This window comes from Microcaecilia unicolor, chromosome 2 (assembly GCF_901765095.1).
Source record: "Microcaecilia unicolor chromosome 2, aMicUni1.1, whole genome shotgun sequence".
NCBI classification, from domain to species: Eukaryota; Metazoa; Chordata; class Amphibia; order Gymnophiona; family Siphonopidae; genus Microcaecilia; species Microcaecilia unicolor.
The window spans coordinates 487109150-487130704 of record NC_044032.1 but is presented as its reverse complement, the minus strand read 5'-3'; the positions used below and the strand labels follow the sequence as shown (position 1 = coordinate 487130704).

At 42.5% G+C, this 21555-nt stretch overlaps 1 protein-coding gene across 1 annotated transcript in view; it reads left to right on the top strand.

The window, feature by feature from the left end:
- LETM1 (leucine zipper and EF-hand containing transmembrane protein 1) overlaps window positions 1–21555 on the top strand; it is a 289282-nt gene that overhangs the window by 2317 nt on the left and 265410 nt on the right. Inside the window, 1 exon segment of the mRNA XM_030191105.1 lies at window positions 19477–19534. Coding sequence (XP_030046965.1) covers window positions 19477–19534 — 58 coding nt within the window.

Here is a 21555-nt window from a genome sequence, read left to right as displayed (position 1 = left end):
GAATGTTTTCTCTGTATCATTAAAAAAGACTTTGAAAATTGTACAGGAAACATATTTAGTAATTAGAAAACTAAAGTGAGAGCATAATTTTTATACTTGCAAATCTTCCCCACCAAGTGAGGAATAGTGGGGTCCATTTTTGAAGAGAAGTTTTTATCAATTTACATACTCTAGTAGTATTTTCAGTTAGTGTTTCTTGAAGAGAGGATTTAAAGATTAATCCTAAAGATTTTATCCCTGCAGAACACCAGCAAATAGGGATAGAAGGGAAATTGTCCTTTACACAATGGACATTTAGAGGGTAAATTTCAGTTTTGGACCAATTTATTGTGTAACCTAAACAAGAGCCAGACCTTTCAATTATTTTGAAAACCTTGGGAACTGAGATGTCTGGTGATATACACAATAAAACATCATCTGTGTATGCAGATAGTTTGATTGTAGAGTCCGCAACCGTAATACCATTTACTAATGATGAAGATCAAATGGCTATCAGTAAGGGTTCAATAGCTAAAATAAAAAGTATTGGTGTAAGAGAAAATTGACTAGTGAGGGAGCCATTAATAAAAAGTTAAGTGGTAGGATTCGCTTATAGAAATTTTACCATGCTTATAAAACGTTCACCTGGGTTGAACCAGTGTAATACTGAGAATAAAAAAATTTCCATTCAATATAGTCAAAAGCTTTCTCTGCATCTAAGGATATTACACATGCAGGTGTTGACATTTTACAAGCCAAAAAGATAACATGGGAAAATGTATTATCAGAGGCCAATTTATTTTTGACAACACCAGTCTGTGAAGGATGTATAAATGTGCAAATTACTGTAGATAATCTTTCAGACAATATTTTGGCATATATTTTATAGTCATCATTTAAGAGTAATATGGGTCTATAGTTTTTAGCTAGCAAAGGGTCTCTACCAGGTTTTCCAAGAATAATTATATTAGCCTCTGAAAAGGATCCCCTGCGCTCTTTCTTATTTTGGAAATGATCATATAAAGTGAGCAATTTTGGGGAGATATAGCTAGAGAAGTGTTTATAATATTTGATAGAGAAACCATCACTGCCAGGAGTTTTTCCTGATTTGAGATTTAATTGCATCAGCCATTTCCTTAACAGTGATAGGTTTATCAATCTCTGGCCTTTTGACCTATTCCATAGTGCATGACTGCTCATAATTCTACACTTCATAACCGAGGAGACAAATTGTTGCATGGATAGAAAATTATTTCGTTCTGTTACCAGAATTTATTTATTTATAAATGTTAATTACAAAGATGCAATAATCTTTGAAAGAAAACGCCAAGATCAAGAAAAGAATACATTCTAAAAAGAATAAAAATAAGAAACAATTAATTGCTTGGTTAATTAGACCACAATTGAGAGAGGAATCCATTAATAAATCCAAAGGAAGTTGGATATAGGAAATATTACAAGAAAAGATATAGATAGTTTCCCCTTATAATCTTAATCAGCTAAACATTTGGTTCTCCTCCCGTGCTACCCTTAGAATTCAAAAACCCGCGCAGTTGGAGAGGTTAAAAAAAACTCATATTTCTTATCTTTAAAGAGGTCTTAAATAAAAATCAATACATGCATCTAGCTTCGCCTTCCTCTGCACACAATTATGGAATAAACTACCAAATACTATAAAACCTACACACGACAACCTTCCGGAAGTTACTGAAGACGTACCTGTTCAAAGAGACTTACAAAAAGAATCCTCCTTAATGACTTGTTTCCTAATCTATACCAGAACCAACCAATATTGATCCCTTATGATTTGATTATTTTATCATATTATCATTATTGAACATTACATTTTTTCCTACTCTCACTTGTATGTTATGTAGTGTCATTTTATTTACCCTACCTACCTGTTATTCTTGTACATTAATTGTAACAATATGCTGAACCTCTTACTCTGTTAATGGTGATGCGATTGCTATATAGTGTAAGCCACATTGAGCCTGCAAATATGTGGGAAAATGTGGGATACAAATGCAGCAAATAAATAAGAATACATTTACATGGAAATCATAGCTGGAAGTGAGTCTTTAAGAATAATTAATCTCTAGGAATTGTTTTCTCCTTTGTTGAGTCCATTTAGATATATCAGGAAAAATAGACACTTTTCCTCCTAAGTATTCAGGTTGAATTTTTTGAAAACATAGTCTCAATAGGGCTTACCTAAGTATATAAGTATTGCCATACTGGGAAAGACCAAAGGTTCATCGAGTCCTGCATCCTGTTTCCAACAGTGGCCAATCCAGGTCACAGATACCCGGCAAGATCCCAAAAATGTACAAAACATTTTATACTGCTTATCCCAGAAATAGTGGATTTTCACAAAGCCCATTTAATAACGGTCTATGGACTTTGACTTTAGGAAGCCGCCCAAACCTTTTTAAAACTCCGCTAAGCTAACCGCCTTTACCACATTCTCTGGCAACGAATTCCAGAGTTTAATTACACGTTGCTTGAAGAAAAATTTCTCCGATTCATTTTAAATTTACTACATTGTAGCTTCATCGCATGCCCCCTAGTCCTAGTATTTTTGGAACGCGTGAACAGACACTTCACATCTACCTGTTCAACTCCACTCATTATTTTATAGACCTGTATCATGTCTCCCCTCAGCCACCTTTTCTCCAAGCTGAAGAGCCCTAGCCGCTTCAGCCTTTCCTCATAGGGAAATCGACCCATCCCCTTTATCATTTTCGTTGCCCTTCTCTGCACCTTTTCTAATTCCACTATATCTTTTTTTGAGATGCTGTGAGCAGAATTGAACACAATATTCAAAGTGCGGTTGCACCATGGAGCGATACAAAGGCATTATAACATCCTCATTTTTGTTTTCCATTCCTTTTCTAATAATACCTAACATTCTATTTGCTTTCTTAGCTGCAGCAGCACACTGAGCAGAAGGTTTCAACATATCATCAACGACGACACTTAGATCTGTTTCTTGGTCCTTGACTCCTAACGTGGAACCTTGCATGACATAGCTATAATTCTGGTTCCTCTTTCCTACATGCATCACTTTGCACTTGCTCACATTAAACGTCATCTGCCATTTAGACACCCAGTCTCGTAAGGTCCTCTTGTAATTTTTCACAATCCTCCCGCGATTTAACGACTTTGAATAACTTTGTGTCATCAGCAAATTTAATTACCTCACTAGTTACTCCCATCTCTAGGTCATTTATAAATATGTTAAAAAGCAGTGGTCCCAGCACAGAGCTCTAGGGAGCCCCACTAACTACCCTTCTCCATTGAGAATACTGACCATTTAACCCTACTCTCTGTTTTCTATCTTTTAACCAGTTTTTAATCCACAATAGAACACTACCTCCTATCCCATGACTCCAGTTTCCTCTGGAGTATTTAATAAGGTACTTTGTCAAACGCCTTCTGAAAATAAAGATACACAATATCAACCGGCTCACCTTTATCCACATGTTTGTTCACCCCTTCAAAGAAATGTAGTAGATTGGTGAGGAAAGATTTCCCTTCACTAAATCCATGTTGACTTTGTCTCATTAATCTATGCTTTTGAATATGCTGTGTAATTTTGTTCTTAATAATAGTCTCTACCATTTTGCCCGGCACCGACGTCAGACTCACTGGTCTATAATTTCCTGAATCTCTTCTGGAACCTTCTTTGTCTGGTAAGAATACAAAAGAGACCAAAAATGTGGGTCTAGTTTTAATTTCTTCCTTTGAATATTCTAAAAATGTAGAAATATCCACTACATCCTCAAATGTTTCCTGTTGTTCTTGATCTTCTTGTTGCTCTTGATTAACTTGGTATTTTAAGTTTTGTAGTCAAATAATATAACTTCTTGGCAGGTGGAAAAGATCGATCTGGATATTTAAAATTCTCTCTTAGAAACTTATGAAACATTTCCCTTTGAGCTATAAGCCTTGAGTATGGAAAATTAAGTACTTGTAAATTTAAGTTCCTTGTTATATTCTCTAAGTTTTCAGTTTTACGATGAAGAATTAATCTATCTCCTGCAAACTGAGCTTGATTCTCTTGAACTTTTACTATGTCCACTTCCAGTTTAATTTGTTTAGTAGAAAAGTTTTCAATAGTTTTCTTAACTTCTCTTACTTGCACAGAGTTATTTAAAGATACTGATACAAAAGATTAACAGACCTTATGCTGGGTTTCAAGGGCAGTCCAAATAGATTCCAACGAGATTTCCTGTGGTCTTTTCAATGGCTGAGGCACATAAGGAAATTTCCTCTTGAGAATAGCTAGAAGTAATGGCTTCCACCATTGCCTCCTCCGATGCCATATTCACTAAGGGTCGAGGAATAACCTCGGGAGTATTTCCATTAACCACTTCCTGAAATGAGGCTTGCCTCCCCTTCAAGACTCCGTTTGTGTGTGGTCTCGGTACCGTTGCCTCGTCTGGTCGTGGAAGTGGAGGGGTAGCTGGTCCTACCGGGCTGAGCGAAAAATCGCCCTCCTGACCGGTGCTGTTCCTCGCCCTGCTAGCGGAAGCACCCAAATGCAGAGTTGACACCAAAAAGGCTGACGAGATGAAGGGACTTCTAGCTTCAGGAGAGGAGGTCCCTTAAGCTTACCCTTCCTCTTCAGCATGCTCGTTACGAGGAAAAAGGAAATTTCAAACTTTTAGTGGAGGAGCGTTCTCAACAGCCTTCCTATATCGCCGCCATCTTGGATTCCGCTCGGTTGCCCTGTTACCAGAATTTTTGATTGTAAATCTAATGAAAATAAATTTCCTCCAATTCTAAATCCTTATATCAGTGGTTCCCAAACCTGAACCTGGAATCACCCCAGCCATTCAGGTTTTTGAGATATCCACAATGAATATTTATGAGAGAGATTTGCATGCAGTGGATGCAGTGCATGCAAATATCTCTTATGAATATTCATTGTGGATATCCCAAATGCCTGACTGGCTGGGGTGCCTCCAGAACCAGGTTTGGGAACTACTGCCTTATATCATTACTTGTTCCTATGCAATGAAACTTCATTTTCTGTTTATTAAATTTCAAACAATGAATTGAAATCCAGTATTCTATTAGTTTCATGCACTTATGTACGCAATCTAAGGTTTCCGCCCAAGATGTCTAACATGGTAGAAATACAGTAATGTTGTAATTCAGTGTGATCTATTAATATACCCAAAGATTGCATGAGTAAATTGAAAAATGTTGGCGAAAGAGGAGAATTGTGTGGACCCCGCATGACACTTTCTTTTTCTGAAAGTAACCTGTCCTTTTTAACTGCATAACTGTGATTCATGAGAGAACCCATCAACCAATGTAAAGCCTTTCCTTAGATATCTCCCAGTCTACCAGGTAAAAGTTTCATGAAAGGTTGAAGTATAATACAATTGCACATTGTTCTTTAATAAACTTTTCGCATTTGCTATCAAAAAAAACAATCACAGTTTCCTAACTGTGATTTGATCAGAAACCTGACTGAGTGGTATAAAGAAGATCATGCTAATTCATATAATTAACCAACTGCTTAGTAACATACTCCATTATTTTAACAAACACGGGAACAGAGGCCACTGGGCAGTAATTACTAACTTCGGAGAGACTAGATTTTATGTTCTTAGGGACTGGAGTAAAAGCAATACCTCCTCCCAATGGTGGGAAAATCCATTTTGCTAAGTGAAGATTTAACCAATTGGTTAAAACAAAAAAAACTTAACAGGAGCTTGTCTAATCAAATATGGGGGACAGCAATCCAGACTGCAATAAGATTTTGCATATTTTATGTATAAACATTGAGGGCCCTGCTTACTAAGTCGTGCTGTAGGCACACAAACCTTTAGCGTTTGCTAAAAATCAGCACATGCTAACGCTGGAGACACCCATAGGAATATAATGGGTGTCTCAGTGCACACTAAAAAGTTAGCGTGCCTACAGTGCAGCTTAGTAAACAGGGCCCTTTATCCATCAGAGTGATTTTCTTGAATTGACACAGGAATATGTCAGTTGGTATATCTATGTTTGTATTGTTCTCCAGTGATATCCATCTGGTAGAAAGAGGAAGTTGTTCTCTAATTGATATAACTTTATTCCTAAAGAACATCGCTAAATCTAAAGCAGAAAGAGAGCTAGAACCAGTTTTGTTGACAATGGAATATGTTAGTGAGATTATGTAACAAACAAAACAATTTTCTTACATCAGATTGTTCATTACCTACTAATTTAGAATAATATTCCTTCTTCTTAGCAGCCAAGAGAGACTTATAGTTATGTATACATTCGTGCCATCTAACTTTGTCATCTGAAGGATATTTTCTCCATAGCTTCTTGTGCTTCAGGGTTAATAATTTTGCATCGGACCATTTATCTAACTGACCATGGGGCTCATTTTCAAAGCACCTAGCCTTCCAAAGTTCCATAGGTTTCTATGGAACTTTGGAAGGCTAAGTGCTTTGAAAATATGCCTCTTTGGATCTTAGTTTTAGTTCTAGTGGGGGCCAATTAATCCAAAATTACATTTCCCATTTGATTCAATTCCTCTAAAAAGCATTCAGTATTTAAATCTGATGTTAAATGGGAATCAATTACAGCCCAAAATATAGAAGGATCATGTCTGGACCTATATCCACAGGCAACTGGGCCAACAGGTATTTTTTTGAGATACTGTGACCAGAACTGAACGCAGTTCTCAAGATGAGGTTGCACCATGGATTGATACAGAGACATTATAGTATTCTTGGTCATATTTACCATCCCTTTCCTAATCATTTCAAGCATCCTGTTTTGTTTATTTGGCCGCCACCACTGCACACTGGGCAGAAGATTTCAGCGTGCTGTTTATGATGACACTTATATATTTTTATTGGGTGCTGACTCCCATGGTGGACCCTAGCATCAGGTTACTATGATTCCAGTGTGCATCACTTTGCATTTGTCTATATTAAATTTCATCTGCCATTTGGATGCCCAGTCTTCCAATTTCCTAAGGTATTCCTGCAAAGTTTCGCAGTCTGCATGTGTTTTAACAACATTGAGTAGTTTTTTTGTCATCTGCAAATATAATCCCTAAAACCCTCAAGGAAGATTCTAGGATAAATCTCTTATTTTATATAAGAAGTATATGGTCAAAATATCTCTTTCAAAGGAGGTCTGATCCATAGAATCTTAGTCTTTTCAGTATTTAATTTCAATCTGAACTGATTGGCCCATTGTTCCATGGTTTAAAACATCTATTGATGTCTGCTAGACTATCCTCAGATGAAATTAGAAGGATATCATTATCGTAATGTCATCAGCATATGAATATACATTCATCTTAGGAAGGTAAAAACAAAAAACTGTTTAAGCATTGGCTTGAAAACTGTTTATGCGTTGACATAAAGACTTTAAAGAGTATTGGGGAGAGGGGAGAGCCTTGTGGTACCCACAGATTTCCAGGAATCAGATATGTCGCAGAAACTTTTTAAACCAAGATCTGACATTTCTGGTAATTCTTATCTCACCCAGGAGGTCCAATAAGATAGAATGGTTAACCAAGTCTAAAGCAGATGATAGGTTAAATTGTAAGAGTATGGCTTGATGACCCTTTGATGAACCTCTAAGTTCAGAAGTCGGTGAACTCAGAAGTGTCTCTGTACTAAAAATCCAGTTGGGTTTTCGTTAGCAAATTATGCATGTCTAGATATTCTTCTAATTGTTTAGCCACAGGGCAATACATAATTTTAGCAACATGAGGAATGTTGTCTATCGGTCAGTAGTTAACTACTTTTGATGAATCTAATGAGAGAGATTTTAAAGTTGTGTTTAAGTAATATATCTCTTGCTGTTTATAATTTCCAATCACATTCCGTGAACATACTTATGAATACTATTCAGGATGAAGAAGAAGAGGGAAAACTGTGGAATCAGGGAACATGGGTTCAGCCTTGAGGGAAGGGGGTCAAATCTGGGAGAGAGATGGATTGGTACTATGTTGGCTGAGCCTGTATATGAGAGGTAGGGAGAATTAAGCCTAGGGATGGGGGAATTCTATACAGAAAATGTTAACGTTTTTGTATTTTTGAAAATTTTCTGTATTGCATTTTAAATTAAGTACCTCTTAAAGTATTTGGAGTGGATGACTAGCTTAGTGGTTAGAGCACTGGGCTGAAACCCAGGCAAATCCCACTGCTGTGACCTTGGGTAAGTCACTTAACCCTCCATTGCTTTAGATGCAGTTAGGCCCCGATGATCAATTCCCGGCATTTTTCCGAAACAGCACCTAAAAAATAGCACATAAATACTAATAACATGCAAATGTAAGCGCGTTATTAGCGTTGACCATCCTGGGAAAGTACGGGAGAATTGTGCCTGAGCATACTGTCAAAAGCCCAGACCTGTCAAATACAGGGGCTTGAGGACCTTGGGACTCCCAGACCCCCTACTCTCCCAGAGCATGGCCCTGGTGACCTAGTGCCCCCCCCCCCCCCCCAAAGCACTCACACCCTCCTTCTGCGATGGTGACACTGAGCCCTCCTCACCCAAAAAAATATACCCAAGTTGGCTGCCAACGTAACCCTCTTCACCCTCCCTGGTTGTCTAGTGCCAAACCTGCCTGCCCCACCCCCTTACCTCAGCATTGGAAGATGGAGTAGCACACCCTCCTTTTTCCAGCGCCTCCTTTAAAATGGCGATGCCCTGCCCAGTGCATCCTGGGATGCGCTAGGCGAGGCTTCCCTACCATATAAGGGAGAGTTTGCCAGACCTCCAGCCCCCCACCATGTCGCCATCCTGGGGTGTGTGTGGGTGCTTTGGGAGAACACTAGGCCACCAGGGCCTTGCTTTGGGAGGTCTGTCCGAGACATGGTGACAGCCCAGGCTTCTTGACTCTGATTTGGAGGGGTAGGGGCAGGAACAGGAACAGAGCCTTAACCTAAGGGTTATGGTGCTATTCTGCCCCTACGATCAGAACGTTGTTCTCTGATCATAGGTGCGGAATACAAGCAGAGCTCATTTTTTTTTTATTAAATACTTTTTATTGATGTCAACTTTCTTCATAACATTTGAAATTCAGAACTATATACATCAGACACTATGTCAGAGACATCACGTTTTTTTTCTCCCTCCTCCCACCCTCCCCCCTTCTCCCCTCCCCTGCTTCACCAGTGAGTTTTAATAAAGTTATTAGCCATTTAATACTCTGCTCCAAGCTAATGGAGTTAATGTCTCCAAAAATGGCATCCAACTCTGCAAAAATTTCTCCCCTTTCAGGGTTGCTAGGTCTGATATGTCCTTTCTCTCCAGGGCACTGAGCGATATCAAATATGCTCTCCATATTTGTATTGTGGGTCTATCTTCCTGTAGCCAGAGTTTTAATATGGTTTTTTCCTCCATCAATACTGCCCGTCTTGCAAATCCTTTAAAGCCTGTTTTAGTTGGTTCTCTAGTATTGTAGATATCAAATAGTATATCTACTACTACTACTACTACTATTATTTAGCATTTCTATAGCGCTACAAGGCATACGCAGCGCTGCACAAACATAGAAGAAAGACAGTCCCTGCTCAAAGAGCTTACAATCTAATAGACAAAAAATAAATAAATGAAGCAAGTCAAATCAATTAATGTGAACGGGAAGGAAGAGAGGAGGGTAGGTGGAGGCGAGTGGTTACAAGTGGTTACGAGTCAAAAGCAATGTTAAAGAGGTGGGCTTTCAGTCTAGATTTAAAGGTGGCCAAGGATGGGGCAAGACGTAGGGGCTCAGGGAGTTTATTCCAGGCGTAGGGTGCAGCGAGACAGAAGGCGCGAAGTCTGGAGTTGGCAGTAGTGGAGAAGGGAACAGATAAGAAGGATTTATCCATGGAGCGGAGTGCACGGGAAGGGGTGTAGGGAAGGACGAGTGTGGACGGATCTTCCATGTTATGGCCCACATCGTTGAAACTTGTCTGCATACTTGTGTCCAAAAGTTTTTTACTGGCGGGCATTGCCACAACATGTGGCCCAAGTGTGCTCCTCGCCCTGCACACTTGGGACAGTCATCCTCTGGCCTCAGTGTGGCTCGAAACGCCCTATGTGGCGATATGTATAGACGCATGAGGAACTTGTATTGTGTTTCCCATAGTTCAGCACTTCCAAATATCTTATAGCATGTCTGCAAGCAAGATTGCAAATTTGACCCCTCAATCCTGAACCCCAGTTCCCGTGTCCATTCTTGCGCTTGCTGTTGGTATGCTACTTCTGGCATTGCCTCCCTGATCTGTGTATGATAATATTTCAGTGGTGTTGCTCCCTGTGCCTCCAAATCATATGCTTCCATTATCTGGTTTTTTACTGTGACCTCTAAATTTTCTTTTGGTAGGGCCTGTACATAATGTTTTATTTGGTGGTATGCTAAAATGTCCCCCCTCTGGAACCCATGACTCTGTTGTAATTCCTCTTTGTTCTTTAAGGTTCCATCATCCTTAATGATCTGTAATAAGAATATGATTCCTGCTTTTCTCCATTTTGTGAATGTAGATGAGGATGCTCCTGCTGGAAAGTCCTCATTCCCCCCTATGGGTAAGAATGGTGAGGTCGTGGGGCTGAACTTATGTATTTTCCCAACCCATTTCCATGCTCTTCGCAGTGGCGTTACCAAAGGGGCTATATGGGTTGGTGTTTTTACCCGTCCCGGTCCCGTATGAAGCCAATAACTATAGCCCTGGATCATCCTGGTGGCCCCCATTAGTTTCCTCATAGGTTTCCCATTTCTTTACCAGAAATGCCTGGAAATCAGTATCTCCAACCAGATATGCCGGGAATCTCCATCTTCCAGATCTCTCCCTAGGGGGGCCCATCGCTATATCTACCCATATTAGTGTGTGATCTGATATTGCCATTGGGCCCACTTTTGCCGAGTGCACTGCCGGGAATAACGAGGCTGCGACAAAGATATAGTCTATACGGGACCAGGTTCTGTGTGCTCTAGAGAGATGGTTATAGTCCCGTTGTGTAGGGTGTAAGAGGCGCCATGGATCTACTAGATCTAGCACTTTACAGATATTATCTAGTCCTTTTCCTCTCCCTAGTGCTCCCCAGGCCGTGGCAGACAATCTGTCAACTTCTGGATTTAAGATCTGATTGAAGTCCCCCATCATGATCCAGGGTGCTGTTTCATATTTTAGCCCCAATCTGACTAGGGTAGAAAGGAAGGCTGGATCTCTAAGGTTGGGACCATATACTCCACATATGTAATATTCTTGCCCCATGTAATTGATATGTACCAATATGTACCTTCCCGCTTTGTCTTTATCCACTGTTCTTGAAGTGCATGGAGTTCCTCTCTTAATAAGTATCGCCACTCCTCCCCTGCGATCTTCAGCAGAGGAGAAGTGACAATCTCCTACCCACTGTTGTCTCAATTTCTGATGCTCTGCATCCGTTAATTTTGTCTCTTGTAGACATGCTATTGTTACTGTATGATGTTTTAAGTGCGTCAGTATCTTAGTCCGCTTCACTGGGGATGTTATCCCCGAAACATTCCAAGATGCTAATCGTACCACATTATGTCTATTCATTATTATCGTATCTGCTTTTCCTTTGCATTATTGTTATATTTTCCCAAGACTTCGGGTCCCCCAGCCATGACCCTCCGCCTTTTTCTTTAGGTTTACACTTTACAGTCAATACAGTTACCTCCCCAACATCATTTTTTGTTATCTCTTCTGGTGAAGCAGTTCTTTCCCCCCTTCCCATTTCCCTCCCTTGCCCCTCCTCCTTCCCGTCCCCCCCTATGTTCTCCCATGTGCCATGCATCTGGCCTCACGGTCTACATAATGCGGTCGAGGGCATACCTCCAACCCGTGTACATATTAGATTGTTATGGTCCTTTCCCGGTATCTATGTCACATGTGTCTTTAGCCAGGAAGTCTGACCCGATCTCTCCAGTCTCTTTAGTCTGTAGCCATTACTTTTTTATGCTTTCTGTAACTTTCATGCTTTGCAATGTGTCTGTTTAGAAAGTACTCACGCTTCCTAGACCAGGTTCACCCAGAAGAAGAATCCATCCACTCCAGTGCTGTTTCTGGGGTTATGAATTGTTTCCAGCCCTTGTCAGTCTGTATCCGCAAAGTGGCTGGATATTGTAAGATGAATCTCTGTTGCTTATCCACAAGCTTCGTGCAGACTGGTGCAAATGCTCGCCTCTTTGACATCAGGTGTGCTGAATAGTCCTGAAATATTTTTATGGGTCCTCCTTCGTACTGTGAGTCGTCTTTATTATTCTTGTAACAGCTAAGCACTGCTGCCTTCTGAGTGTAGCAATGAAATTTGGCTATAATCACTCTAGGCCTTGTTTCTCTTTGCTGCCGTTTTCCCACTCTGTGGGCTCTATCCAGATAGATTTTTTCGCCTCCTGCAGCTTCCGGGAACCGTGCCACCAACCACGTTTCTAGTGTTTCTTTGATCTTCTTGTCTTCCAGCGATTCGGGAAACCCTACGAACCGGAGGTTTTCCCTCCTTGCCTGGTTTTCCAAATCGTCCAATTTTTGTTGGTATTCCGCTGTCAGATGCTCCAATTTCTCTATACTGGATACATGCTCATTTTGGATATCTTCCACATCCGAGACACGTGTCTCCAGTTCGCCAGTGCGTCGTGTTAGGTCGGACGCTAAGGCCGATAGCCCAGCTATTTGTTCTGAGAGCTGACTGAATCGCGAATCCAGTGCTCGGACCACTGCCTCTGTAAGTTCTGTCACCAGTGGTTCTGTGACTTTTTGTGGCGGGGACGTGGAGGGCGAAGCCAGCGCCATTTTGTTTTCAGCGCCGCGAAGGCGCTCGTCCTTTCTTTTTGTTGTTTTCGCCGCCGCTGACATCGTAGCCTGCAGAAGGAACTTATCCATACAGTCTCTCCGCTATTTTATAAGGTTTTCACGGTTCGTACCGGGTCTAGTATAGTTATAATTCTCTTGTTAGAGGCAGCCCTCTGGACCCGCGGTGTAACACACGTCCACCTTCGTTCACCACATCACGTGACCTCCAAGCAGAGCTCATTTAAATCTAATTTAAATGAACTTTGTGCTGTTGCATCACTTGGGCGCGGTTTGCCCGATGATCATGGAGGCACAGGTAAATGCAGGTTCTAGTCCAGCGCTAGTGGCCTCTAGTGCCCGCATCTAACTTTGATCATCGGCCTGATAGTTTGTGAGCCCTCCAAGGACAGGGAAATACCTAGTCTACCTGAATGTAACTCACCTTCAGCTACTACTGAAAAAGGTGTGAGCTAAATAGAAATTAATATCTTTAAATGTTTGTAAAGAAATTTACCCAACTCAGACAAATTGAAAATAAATTGAAATCAGAAGAAATTTGTTGTTTCAAATAAATACATTTTTATTCATCCTGGTTCCAGGTTAGCAATTTTAACACACTCCTTCTTACTCATGAAACTCAGTTGATGTTTTAAAACATCTAACTAGAATTGCTGCTGTAAAGCCTGCTTAAGGATTAGTGTAAGAAGTCTTACAAATGGTTATTTTTGTGAACCTTTTTGACCTTGTAGCTTAAGGGTGCGCATGCATTTTGTTATGGAGACCTTTAAAGTTTGATGGTACAGATTTTGTTTCTTTACAGTTTTTTGTTGGGCAGAACTTCTTTTTTTGTATTTAAACGATAATGGTCCCTTCTGAACTTTTTAGAATTTTAAGGTTACGTTCTGCATCCAGATGCCCCAAGCCGTCAGTTGAACAGTCAGAGGTTTCCAAAACTATAAACTCTAATTTTATAAAATAGAAAATCCTTGGGAAAAATGTTACCTTTAGAACTCGTCTTTTGAAAGTAAGTTTTATGTACATTACAGAGATGACTAAGGGCCTCTTCCTCGGTGTCCCTCCAAACTGGCCCAGGATCTGACTGATGGGTTATGCACTCCTTCCAGCAGGTGGAGACGGACTCTGTTGAGCCAATAAGAGCCCTGGCCATCTAGACCTAGATTCAGTATTCTCAGTTTCCAGAAGGTGGAAGGAGGTGAGCCCTGTAGTCTCCTCTCTGTATATATCTTTTTTTCTTGATATTCTCCTTTTTACTGCTTAGTTTGTGAAAAAAGAAAAAGTAGGGGACTTGGCTCTTTAATAGTTATTTCAGACTTCTTTAAGGTTTCTTTTCTGTGCACCGGTGATTCTTCTATTTGGAGGCTGAGGTTTGCGGGGATCTTCCTTGAGCTTCAGGGGGTATTACACTCAGGGGTTCTGAGTCCCTTCTCCTAATTCCTCCCGATTCCTCCCTGTAGTGCTAGCCACTTCTATTTGTGAGGGAGAGAGCTCAACCTCTTTGGCAGAAGAATGTTTAATCCTGGGGAGAGGCAGCCACGTTTGTAACAACCAAAAAGAAAAGGGATGCGAACAAGCAGGGCAGCTCTGTCTCCGCCAGTATTAGCGTTCTGCTTTTCCTGTGTGGCTCAGCTGTGGTAGCGAGTTTTTTTTTTTTCATTAAAAAAAAAGAGCCACGCTATGGCAGAGAAGCTTCAAAGATGCGCTGTCAGTGCCGAGGACTCGGAGCGAGTAGGGCATGTAAATATTGCACAGTTCTGGAGGTGTCAGGTGTGGCTGGCTCTTCTCTCTCAGCTCCTCCTGAAGCGGTCACAGCTTTTCTATCTTCAGCTCTCAGTGCAGAGAAAGCTAGCTCTCCCATCTTGGCGGGAAAAGCCACCATTTTGCCCTCTTCTGATGGCTCAGAGGACCGTCCCACTTCTTTACTGCCCTAGTTAGCAGAACAGTCAGCAGTGATGCTGCAGAAGCAATCAGAACTCCAGGAGAGAGGTTTCTGTCCTGAGTTTGTCCTTCAAATGTACTAAGCTTTGTTATTAAAAAAAAAATCTGGTGGCACCTGCAAAGAGAGCTAGGGGGTCCTGAGATCTGGAGGAGGACTAAGCCTCTGATCCAGATTTGGACATGCCCTTTCTGGAGGAAGCAGATGAAAACGGTAACGGAATTCAAAAATGTGTGGGATAAACATAAAGGAATCCTGTTCAGAAGGAATGGATCCTCAGAAGCTTAGCGGAGATTGGGTGGCAGAGCCGGTGGTGGGAGGCGGGGCTAGTGCTGGGCAGACTTCTACGGTCTGCGCCCTGAAAATGGCACATTTGTAAGGTTGCGACTTAGTCTTCCTTACATTCATTCTCTAAGCATTACAGATTAGAGATGCAGTGTCGTCAAGAAGCAATTTTTGGTGCGAGGGTTCTCATGGCAGGTTTGCTGGGGTCCCTCCCTTAAGAGTACTGCTTTGTTACGTCCCATCAGTTAGATCCTGGGCCAATCCAAAGGGATGCTAAGAAAGGAGAAATTAGATATTACCTGCTAATTTGCTTTCCTTTAGTCCCTCCGGACATAGTAACATAGTAGATGATGGCAGAAAAAGACCTGCATGGTCCATCCAGTCTGCCCAACAAGATAAACTCATATGTGTATACCTTACCTTGATTTGTATCTGTCATTTTCAGGGCACAGACCGTATAAGTCTGCCCAGCACTATCCCTGCCTCCCAATCACCGGCTCTGGGACAGACCGTATAAGTCTGCCCAGCAATATCATCGCCTCTCAACCACCAGCCCCGCCTCCCACCACCGGCTCTGCCACCTAATCTCAGCTAAGCTTCTGAGGACCCATTCCCTCGGAACAGGATTCCTTTATGTTTATCCCACGCATGTTTGAATTCCGTTACCGTTTTCCTCTCCACCACCTCCCACGGGAGAGCATTCCAAGCATCCACCACTCTCTCCGTGAAAAAAATACTTCCTGACATTTTTCTTGAGTCTGCCCCCCTTCAATCTCGTATTGTGCCCTCTAGTTCTACCGCCTTCCCATCTACAGAAAAGGTTCGTTTGCGGATTAATACCTTTCAGATATTTGAACGTCTGTATCATATCACCCCTGTTTCTCTTTTCCTCCAGGGTATGCATGTTCAGGTCATACGTCTTGTAACGCAAATCCCGTACCATTGTCGTAGCTTTTCTTTGCACCACTTCAATTCTTTTTACATCCTTAGCAAGATACGGCCTCCAGAACTGAACACAGTACTCCAGGTGGGGCCTCACCAACGACTTATACAGGGGCATTAAAACCTCTTTTCTTCTGCTGGTCACTCCCCTCTCTATACAGCCTAGCAACCTTCTGCTTACGGCCACCGCCTTGTCACACTGTTTCGACGCCTTCAGATCCTCAGATACTATCACCCCAAGATCCCTCTCCCCGTCGGTACCTATCAGACTCTCCCCGCCTAACACATACATCTCCCGTGGATTTCTACTCCCTAAGTGCATCACTTTGCATTTCTTCGCATTGAATTTTAATTGCCAAACCGTAGACCATTCTTCTAGCTTCTGCAGATCCTTTTTCATGTTTTCCACTCCCTCCCTGGTGTCCACTCTGTTACAAATCTTAGTATCATCCGCAAAAAGACAAACTTTACCTTCTAACCCTTCAGCAATGTCACTCACAAATATATTGAACAGAATCGGTCCTAGCACCGATCCCTGAGGCACGCCACTACTCACCTTTCCTTCCTCCGAGCGAATTCCATTTACCACCACCCTCTGGTGTCTGTCCGTCAACCAGTTCCTAATCCAGTTCACCACTTTGGGTCCTATCTTCAGCCTGTCCAGTTTATTTAAGAGCCTCCTGTGGGGAACCGTGTCAAAAGCCTTGCTGAAATCTAGGTAGATTACGTCTATATCACATCCCTGATTTAATTCTCCAGTCACCCAGTCAAAGAATTCAATGAGATTCGTTTGGCACGATTTCCCTTTGGTAAAACCATGTTGTCTCGGATCTTGCAACTTATTGGCTTCCAGGAAATTCACTATCCTGTCCTTCAGCATGGCTTCCATTACGTTTCCAATAATTGAAGTGAGGCTTACCAGCCTGTAGTTTCCAGCTTCTTCCCTATCACCACTTTTGTGAAGAGGGACCACCTCCGCCGTTCTCCAATCCCATGGAACCTCTCCAATTTCCAATGATTTATTAAACAAATCTTTAAGAGGACCCGCCAGAACCTCTCTGAGCTCCTTTAATATCCTGGGGTGGATCCCGTCCGGTACCACGGCTTTGTCCACCTTTAGCTATATCTACTCCATTTTCATTTGCACTTTTGCCAGTCCATCGCGGTCCTTCTCCAGGATTTTCTTCTGTGAATACAGAACAAAAGTATCTATTTAGCAAATTTGCTTTTTCTTCATCATTATCTACATAGTGGTTCGCAGCGTCTTTCAGTCTCACAATTCCCTTATTCGTCTTCCTCCTTTCACTAATATACCTGAAGAAATGTTTGTCACCCCTCCTTACATTTCTAGCCATTTTTTCTTCTGCTTTTGCCAGACGTATCTCTCTCTTGGCTTCTTTCAGTTTCCTCCAGTATTCCTCTCTGTGTTCGGCTTCTTGAGTTTTGGTGTATTTCAGGAACGCCAACTCTTTAGCCTTTATTTTCTCGGCCACTTGCTTGGAGAACCATATCGGTTTCCTTTTTCTCTTGCTTTTATTTACTCTCCTTACATAAATGCTTGTGGCTCTATTTATAGCTTCTTTCAGCCTGGACCACTGTCCTTCCACTTCTTGTTCGTTCTTCCAGCCCATCAGCTCCTTCCTCAGGTATGCCCCCATTTTACTAAAATCAGCACGCTTGAAATATAAGACTTTGAGTTTTGAGTGGCCGCCCTCCACTTCAGCTGTCATATCGAACCAAACCGTTTGATGGTCACTGCTGCCCAGGTGGGCACCCACTCGGACATTTGATACACTATCCCTATTTGTGAGCATCAGATCCAGCGTCGCTCCCTCCCTCGTGGGTTCCGTCACCATTTGTCTGAGCAGAGCACTTTGTAAAGCATCCACTATCTCTCTACTTCTTTCCGATTTCGCAGACGGAACCTTCCAATCTACATCCGGCAGATTGAAATCTCCCATCAACAGAACTTCTTTTTTCTTTCCTAATTTTTGAATATCTGCGATCAGATCTTTATCTAGTTCCTCTAATTGTGTCGGAGGTCTGTATACAACACCCACGTGCACAGAGGTTCTATCCTCTCTTTTTAAGGTGATCCATATCGCTTCTTCCTTTCCCCAGGTCCCTATCATTTCAGTCGCCGTGATATCATTCCTCACATACAGAGCTACTCCTCCACCTTTACGACCCTCTCTATCCTTCCTAAATAGATTATAGCCTGGTATTTTTGCAATCCCATTCATGGGAACCATTGAGCCACGTCTCTGTGATTGCAACAACATCCAAGTCTGCCTCCAACATCAGGGCCTGAAGGTCATGAACTTTATTGCTTAGACTTCGAGCATTTGTGGTCATCGCTTTCCATCTATATTTCCTGGTATGCGTTTCAACATTAGTGATTTGGGGGTTTCTTTTCTCTTTGGGTACCTTCATATCTTTTTGTTCCACTTTTATTGTTTTTTTTCTTTGGCTTCCGTTCTGTTTTCAAGAACATCACAGTGCTGTAATGGAGTAAAAGAATTTTGTAGGGGCAGCACTTGTGAGGTCGGATGCTTTCTTGTCACATAACGAAGTCTGCCTGAGCCTACCATGATCCATCTATTCTTAGGTGGTTTTATCCTTTGTGGTAGTGGTGATAATTTGGTATGATTCTGTGCAGTATGATATTGTGCGGTCCTAGATGCTGCTTTAAGTGCATCTAGTTCCTGTTTTACTTTACTGAGCTCGTGTTTTAATCTAGTGAGCTGCAGACAGATAGGACAAGCCTTAATTTTCCAGATAATTGGTCTTGAAACTAAAGCACCACAATTATTACAGAGAATAAAAGCCATCCTGATTGGTTGAAATGGTTATGAACAGGTGTGATATAGTGAGAATAGCAGCCTATGGATATGTTAGCTGAGATCCTTATTATTAGAGCAGTGATCCTTAGCTGGTGAGTAGAAGACTGGGGATTCCTGTGATAATGAGGGGGTCCCACCTGTTTTCATTGTTGATCGTACTGAAGAGCAGTTAATGTTTTCCTGTTTTTTGTTGGATACGGAAATTGGTTTGGGGGTGAAGCTTCTTTGTGCGTTTACTGTTTATTTATTTAAAAGAAGAAAAAAAAAGAAAAGGCGTGTTTTGCCAAATGAATGACTGAACGTGCGGCACTGTTGGTAGGGTAATGCAGAATGCACATTCTTATTTACAGATTGGTGACTGCTCAGGTTCCCAGTGTCACAGAATGTGTTGCTTGCTTTCTTCCTTCCTTCCTTCCTTCCTTCCTTCTCCTGCGCTGGAAGGAGTGCATTAGCACATCAGTCAGATCCTGGGTCGGTCCGTAGAGACTAACGGAAAGGCTCCTTTTAAAAAATTGTGCTACCGCTTCTCAGAGCAGCAAATGAGAAGAAGCCCATTTGATTCATATGGGCTTCCTCTCATTTACCGCACGAGAATCGCTAGCGTGGCTTTGTAAAAAAAAAGCCCTAAGTACAGGTTGAACAGTCTATAATCTTTCTTTGCAGGTATTTCTATCTGTAAATTCATTTTTGTTTCTTATTGCAGGGAGCATTGGAAAATGTGCTTGTCTTAGTTGTCCATCTCTAAGGTTGATAAATCACAGGTAAGGCATACATAAATTATTCAGTATCTTTTTGACATCAGACCAATATATCTTTTATGTTTAAACATTTTGAGGGGCATTTTTGATAAGACATCTAAATGTGCAGGCCAAAACTGAACTGGAAATGCCAAGAAGCCACAGTTTGCATGCTGTGCTGTAGTAAAGGAATAGAATCACATGCATTTCCTCTTGTACTGTGCAAAATACAAAGATATCGGAGATGCTGCATGTGAAAATTCCCAGAGCTAGCATATTCAAGTCACTAAACCAAAACTTACTTTTTTAATACTTTGTTGCCAGTCTACAGTTTTTGTGTGGGCCTATGGGTGGGCACATGCATTTCATCTCTGTCTCCTCCTTTCACTCCTGCACTTACAAAATAAATACTTTGGTAGCAGGGATCCTTAAGCCCTGCCAGCTGAAGACATCCTCAACTGGAACCTCTGGGCCATCAAAATACATGGCAGTTGGTTACCACACTCTCAACTGCTGCTGTTGGTGGCACCCCACACATACTCAATTCTCACGCATGTGTGAGAGCTGAGCATGTGCAGGGTGCTGGCATTGGTGGCTGTAAGAGTGGCCAACGATTGCTAGTGTTTTGATGGCCTGAGGTTTCCGGTTGATAATGAACTGAACCGGTGGGGCTTGGGGATCCCCATCAACTACACTGATGGTGCATGCCACTTCTGGATGGACCTGAGCTGAAAATGGACAGGTTCAGGTTTACCATGGCCGTGCCCCTGCTTTGTTGTCCGTTTCTGTAGCCCGTATGTCTTGTCTTTTGCAGGGACTGGGCTATTATGTGTTCACTGTGGCATGTACCTCCATGTTCTTTCTCCCCCCTCATCTCTTAGGGGCAGGTGAATATCTGTGATGTTGTACCATGAGACTGTGAGGATTGGCAAAGAAATTTCTTCTCGTGGTTCAGGGAATTAATACTTTGGGGGCTATGGATCAATTTTAGCATGCAACAGCTAATCGTGGCTGGAGAGATTTGGATGGGCTAGAGTAGGCATCAATGACTTCCATATCATCAAGCTGATCAATCCATAGACTGGTGGGTTGTGTCCATCTACCAGCAGGTGGAGATAGAGAGCAAACTTTTGCCTCCCTATATGTGGTCATGTGCTGCCGGAAACTCCTCAGTATGTTCTCTATCTCAGCAGGTGGTGGTCACACACAGCAGCAGCTCTGGCTAGGCCTCCAAGCCTAATTTTTAGGTTTTGTTGAGTGCCTGGGGTTGAGGGCTCTTTTGAGCAAGTGCAAACCTGGTGGTGCCAGGTCCCTCCTTTTCTCCCCCCTCCCGCTGGCTCCGTTAAAAAAAAAAAAAAAATTTTGAACGTCCTTAAAGGCGTTTATTTCGACGTTTATTTAAGCGTCTATTGCAGCTACTCACTGGGACACCAGGTCGTTACAGCTCGGAGCGGACAGCAGGTAATTTTTACCTTTTTATAGCGGGCAGGGGGTTCCCCGATTCTTCTCCTCGTGGCATATGGCGTCGGAGGGCGAGGGTGCAAAGGGTCGCTCCCCGGATCGCTGGAGCGCTTCTAGAGGGGATGCGGGGGTCTTCAAGCCTGATTCGCCCTTGTTGGGTGACAGTTTCGTGACCGATGTATGTCCCGGTCCTTCCTCCGGCGTGGCGGTTTTTCCCGCCATAAACGCCCATCCCCCGCTCCTCGCCTCCGCCATCTTGGCCGGCCACGCGGCTCGGACGGCTTCTTCTTGGGCCGCCCTTGAGGTTGGAGACATTAATGCCATGAACGCCCTTAATTTGGGCGACGGCACAAAAGCGGCTAAAGTTAAGAGCCGTTCTTCCCGCGCGGCTCCTTCGTGGAGTGTCGCGCCGGACGCCATCTTGGATGCGCAGCATGTCTCTCCCCCGCTCTTGCGAGCGCCGGTTGAGGGTGCGTCTAGGGCTGTTGCCCAGGCTGCGGAAGTGCCCAGTCTGGGGGGTTTCTCCCCCGAGTTTGTTTTGCTGCTGCATCAGGCCTTCCTCATGCACAACGCTGCCCCTGCTC